The 6,242-nt window shown below is 48.6% G+C and overlaps 1 protein-coding gene across 1 annotated transcript; it reads left to right on the top strand.

Moving 5' to 3' along the window:
- Window positions 1–1,071: 1,071 nt before the first annotated feature.
- On the top strand, window positions 1,072–4,878 carry LOC105808463 (splicing factor, suppressor of white-apricot homolog; the record flags this gene model as incomplete). Its single annotated transcript, XM_012642113.1, has 3 exons — window positions 1,072–1,429; window positions 3,988–4,157; window positions 4,747–4,878. Coding segments are annotated over exons 1-3 (520 nt in total), but the record flags the coding sequence as incomplete, so codon positions are not given.
- Between the last annotated feature and the right edge of the window lie 1,364 nt (window positions 4,879–6,242).

Consider the following 6,242-nt stretch of genomic DNA (forward strand, 5'->3'; position numbering starts at 1 on the left):
CAAAGTGGCGGTGAACGCCACAAGACAAATCGGCAGGGCCGGGGGGCCGGCAAGTGAGGGGAACTCACAACGCGGACAGACAAGGCCGCGCTGGGGGAGGGACGACCGAGTTAACCCGGGTGGGGGGCTGCCCAGTGAAGACAGAGTGCGACCCGGTCCGGGGAAACCTGAATGAAGCCCATTTTTTGGGAACCGCTGCTGCTTAATTTTCAAGAACCGGTCAACACTCATAAGCTTCATCTCGTTTCAACATTGCTGCTAAAAAGACATCGCTATTTTACAGAGAAGGGATCTGACGCCCAGAAGGGGGAACGTCTGCCCGCCCTAGAGTTTTCCAGTCGCGGGCACGAGTTGGGGGAGCCAGTCCCCAAGTCTGAACTTCTGCACTCCAGCCCCTCCGAGCTGAAAGGACCCGAAAGAGCCCAGTGGAACCGCAGGCGGGAAAACCGCAGCCGGAGGAAGCACACCGGGCACCATCACGCCGCGCCCGGGCGACCTGCCTCCGAGACCGGGGTCTGCCCGCACCCCCGCCCGCTTCCCCCGACCCGGGTCCCCGGGCCCTAAAATCCCGTCACCCGCGCGGGCCTCCCGGCTCCCAAGCCTGACAGCTGCCTCGGAAACCTTCCGAGGTGGGCGGGCCCACGGTCACGACCCCGTTGCGACCGAGAAGGAAACGGCGTAAAGAAAGGAGTGCACCGCCCCGGGCAGAGCACGACCGGCGCGGCCCCGCCACTGGAACGCGGCGCCCGCGGCGGGCCCGAGGCGGTCCACACCCGCGGGGACGAGCCCGGCCTCCCTGCGCCGCCGTCCCCCTCCCCGACCGGCCGCGGCGAAGCCGGCGCGCGATCCTCACGCCGCGCTTTCGTCACGTTCTTGATGGCCGCCCCAGAAAATAAAAGTTAAAAATGCGCTCTCCCCTTCACGAAGCAGCTCCGATCGTGGAGACGCATCTGAATGCGAGCCCTGAAGTCGGCATGTTTTCCAGAGGCTCAAACGGCTCCAAGCTGTGGCGAATCTGCCGCTGCAATCGCCGGAAGTGCGGGCCCTCCTGCCGGAAGTTGCGCTTCCTCCATTTTGTGGCCCGCTATGGCGGCGGTGTTGAGGTCGGGGCCGGGAAGCGACGCCTTTGACTGAAGGGGTAGGCCAGGCGGAGGCATCCGGGACGTCGCGCGGCGCAGAAGAGGACCGGCCTGGACGCCGGGGACGCTGTCATGTACGGCGCGGGCGGAGGCCGCGCCAAACCCGAGAGGAAAAGCGGCGCGAAGGAGGAGGCCGGGCCCGGCGGCGCCGGCGGTGGGGGGAGCCGAGTGGAGCTGCTGGTGTTCGGCTATGCCTGCAAACTGTTCCGGGACGACGAGCGGGCCCTGGCCCAGGAACAGGGACAGCACCTCATCCCCTGGATGGGGGACCACAAGATCCTCATCGACAGGTCGGTTCCGCCCCCCACCCGTCGATCCTCCCCTTCCCTCACCCGCTTGATTTCGTCTGATGTTGACTTGATGGCCAGGACCGAAAAGGGGTGTTCTGGAGCCAGCGGGGATCTGGGGGCACCCCCTCCCCGGTCCCCACCTCCTCCCGGTGTTCTTGGGGTTGGGGGACGGTGAAAGCTGCCCTAAGGCACTGGCCGGAATTGCGTGCCGCGTCTGTCGCCGGAGGGATCGTCTCTGCTCCCGCAGCCCCCTCGACCCCTCGCCCCCGTCGCCGGGCTGCAGTTGGCGATGCCGCGCGGTGGAAGCTGCGGGTGCCCGGGGCCTGCCGCCCGGCGCCGCCGTGGGGTCGTGCGCTCCCGCTGCGCGGGGCGCTGGGAGGCAGCCCGGGAAGCGCGCTTTTATTCTTCTGCAACGCCGCACGCTCAGGCCGTGGTTAGAAGCCTCTTTGGGACCCCGTGAGTTAGCCTGAACCTTTCGTGCCCCAGCGCCCTCAGTGGAGCGCCTGTGCTTGGCCCCTCCCCGGTGATAACTCGACGAGTCTGACAGGTCGAGGTAGCGGGTTAAGTTGCCCATCAGTTGGAGGTCGGTTGACTTCGTGCGGACCCCGGCCCTGCTCTTTCTTAGAGGTAGTGTTCTTAGGGCCGGTTCCACTGTGTCTTAAAACTGCAGGGCGGAGCCGGGACGCACAAGTGTTGTTTCTTTTCAGATAAAACCTGCTTTAGGTGATCACCCTGGAAGATGTTTAGCGACTGTGGGCAGAGGGGGCCTGGGATCAGGGATTTCTAAAGGTGTTTGATTTGAAAAGGATGACATTACATGATGTAGATTGTTTGCTCCCCCCCCTCCTCCCATTTTTTCATTTTTCCTTTCCTTCCCCTCCTACCTGCATTTTGGGGGTGGGGTGGGTTTTTTGTTTTGTTTTTTGCCAGTTTGGCAACACTACTTCTGGGGCCCGGACTGCAAAGCTAACCGTGACCAGCCATTAAACTGTGGAATAGTGTCTCCAAGTGAAGGAAGCCCATCGATTGAGAGACCGTTAAAACTGGATTCCGCAAAGCCCTGGAACACGACTGTAGGGATGACCTCTGAGCTGGCCAGAATGGACACATTAACGACCAAATAGGCCTTTCTCCATCCCTGACGTTTCCGTTTGGAATTAGATCTAGAAAACAAGGCGCCGTGCAGGGAGGGTTGCCAGGTCAGATCAGGTCTGGATCTGATGGCTCTGTGCTTCGCTCAAACGTGCTGTGCCTTTAAGCCATGGTTTATATCGAATGTCACCCGAGTTATCAGGCTTGGTTTTCCAAAGTGTTACTTGTGATATTTATTATTAAAGTTTGGTAAGCACTGAAGTCTGAGCTCTTTATGCAGTTTTCCATATCATTCTGTACATGATTTGAGTTAGGTCTTCCAAAACCGGTGGGGAGCAAACGCTACACATGTACATGTGTAATATTTTAAAATAATCTACATTTGTAAGTTAAGGAGGTTTACGTCAAAGTAAAATTAATTTTGAAATTCCATAAAATGCAATAACTTGGCTACCCTGGAATTTTTGGCCTTTTCCCTGTTTCTTTTTTTTTAACATTAACATTTTTGGTCCCCATTACAAAAGTCAGCATTAGAAAATTAGGCAGACTTTTGTTTGTCTCTCTCCATTTGCTTTCGAAACCCTGAATCTGAGTGTTTTAAGTAAAATTCACTGACTCGCTTATTATCCGACAGTTACACGTTCACGGCATCTTCATTGAATCTTTTATGTCAAAAGCATAGCAGAAAGTGCTCACGTTCTTAATTTGGCTAAAGTACCTATTGGTCCATGCAAGAGAAACGAGGATGTGTCTTCGTGTATGTTATTTCCTGGAGGTATAAAGTTCAGAAGGAAATACTGATCCTGCACCTTCTAATAGTTTTGCTCTGTTTCCAGTGAACCTCCTTAAACTGCATGTATATGTCACTGTTCCTATGTATGTGTGTCTCTCTATCACATAACCCAGCACTTATTTCCTCAGCCAAGTGGCTAGGGGGCGAGCCTAGCCAAGATTTTACCTCCCATCGACGCAAGTTTCTTTGGTGAAGATCTCTCCTGAGAGTTCGGGACTAGCAGAAAGAAGCGAGGAAATTTCGACCGTTTGGTTCTTACGGATAGGTATTTATGTATTCGGTTTGTGTGAATGTAAGCTATGATATTTGACTTCTCAGAAAAAAGATTTTTTTTTTTTTTGCAAGTGGCACTGAATGGTTGACCAAACCATAATGGTAAGAACTGCCAGTGAAATGGATAACATTTATGCTAATAAAGGATTGTTTGCCTTTAATTATAAAAGTTTTATCATACCGTAGAAAGAAATTTTGACTTTGTTAAGATAATTTGAGTTTAAAAGTAGGTGAGATATGACTAGCAAAATTAAATATAAATCTCAGAAGAGTTTTTATGTTTGTTTTAGTATTTTTATTTCTTTATTTTAATTGGTAAGTATAAATATATAAAATATCACACACACACGCCAATCTGGACGTTAATTTCTCTTTATTGACCAGCTTGTTCACATTACAGATACGATGGACGTGGTCACCTGCATGACCTTTCTGAGTACGATGCTGAGTATTCCACATGGAACAGAGACTACCAGCTGTCTGAAGAGGAGGCACGAGTAGATGCCCTGTGTGATGAAGAGAGGTATTTAGCCTTGCATACGGACTTGCTTGAGGAGGAGGCAAGGCAAGGTACTGCTCAAGAAAAACTTACTTAAGCAACAAACTTTTTAAAAAATTTTAAGTATTAAAAATTTACTCCCATTCATTTTTTTATACTCACTCTTTCTGATATTATCTTGACAGTACCCAGTGGATTGGAAAAACAGGAGTCTTTGCGTTCTGAGAGGACCTCAGGATAGTTTATATATAGAGCCACAAAGAATTTTCCCAGCTTTTGAGGGCAGACTGGGATTTGAAAAAAAAAAAAACAAAAACCAAACTCTTTAACTGTTCTTCTTTAACAGTATCGTATAAATTAAAATTGATGTTCTTGTCTTTGCCATAACAATCTTTAATACAGTTCTTAATCCCAAAATTTTCTCAGCAGGAAGAAATATTCCACAAAAGATGTGTATTCAGCTGTCTGTGGGTAAACATGTACTGGCAAAAGTACATATTGATAGATACAAAGTGTGAACTTTTGAAAACATTTTCACCTCAAAAGGAGGTTGTAAAACGTACATTGTATGCTTTACTGATAGCTACAACTTTAGAAATATGTAAAGTTTTTCTCGGTAAATTTCCATTTTTGTTAATAAAATTCTCATTTTTATTCAAGAGGAAGAATACAAGCGGTTGAGTGAAGCCCTGGCAGAGGATGGGAGCTACAATGCCGTGGGGTTCACTTACGGTAGTGACTATTACGACCCATCAGAGCCAACGGAGGAGGAGGAGCCTTCCAAACAGCGCGGTGAGCCGGGAGAGTGGCCTGGGGTGGTGCTCCCGGGCCCCGTATTGCAGGTAGCTTGGTCAAGTCCTCAGAACACATTTATGGACGCTAATTATGACACCACTGTGACACATACCAAAAACGTTAGTGATATTCCTTCTTTTGGTAAAAAAAACAACAAAAACGGAGCTAAAAGCTAGGAAATGAGTTGTTAACGGAGGTGGAAAGTGAGTTCAGACTGTCATTATCTACATTGGATCAAATTTCCTTTTCATTTATTTCTCTTTGAGTCAGTTAACAGAAAATTACTCATTCTGGATTCTTTGTTTCTAGATTAATAACACATATGTTAATATCCTCAGTGATTCATTCCTGGAGCATTGAAAGAATAGGCGTTAACTAGGATAAGTTATTGTCACCTCACCTCATACTGACCTGCTTCCGCGTGTCCCCTACACGACTGAAATGGTGGCACACACCAGCGGGAGGACACCTGCGGGGTTAGTTACTGCTAAGCAGAGGCTTCCTGGTAGTCTTAGTAGGATCCAGGGTATATATACTTATAATATTTTAAATTAAAGATTTTAAATGTATGCTTTTCTGGCTTAAATCTAGCACCTTTGAATATAAAACATAGTGTTACTTAAAAATGTGGCCTAATGTACAGAAAAAAATGTCCTTAGTCACTTCAGTAAGCCTCGAATACCAGCATCACAGCACTGAATTACAGCCAGTCATTAATTATCAGTAATGATAATGTGAACCTGGAGCACTAAAGATGGGTAACTTATATTCAGGATAGTCTGTTTAAAGAGGAGAGTTTTTTTTTTTTTTTGGAGACAGAGTCTCACTCTGTTGCCCTGGCTAGAGTGCAGTGGTGTCATTGCAGTTCACTGTAACCTCAAACTCCTGGACTCAAGTGATCCTCCTGCCTCAGCCTCCCCAGTAGCTGGGCCTGGCTAATTTTTTCTGTTTTTACTAGAAACGGGATCTTGCTCTTGCTCAGGCTGGTCTTCAATTCAGATCCTCCCACGTCAGCCTCCCAGAGTGCTGGGATTACAGGCATGAGCCACCGCACCCGGCCAAGAAGGAGAACTTTAACTTTAGAAATCTATTCAAATATTTAGAACAATAAAGTGAAATTACGTCCTGGGGAAATTTAATTTTACAGCTAACTTAATCTGTTATTTGGGACTTAATTAATTTCTTAAGTAACAAATCTTTTAACAAGTATGAGGTAATTATATCAGTTTAATATTAAAACAGAATGGTGTCTGCCCTTCCACTCTGGAACTATACTAGGGTTCTCCCCATCCCTGTTCCCTGAGGGCTGTGATCCTGGGTGAACAATAGGATGTAGGGACAAACACATATATATGGCTTTT

Source organism: Propithecus coquereli, unplaced genomic scaffold, assembly GCF_000956105.1.
Source record: "Propithecus coquereli isolate 6110/MARCELLA unplaced genomic scaffold, Pcoq_1.0 Scaffold1742, whole genome shotgun sequence".
Lineage (NCBI taxonomy): Eukaryota > Metazoa > Chordata > Mammalia > Primates > Indriidae > Propithecus > Propithecus coquereli.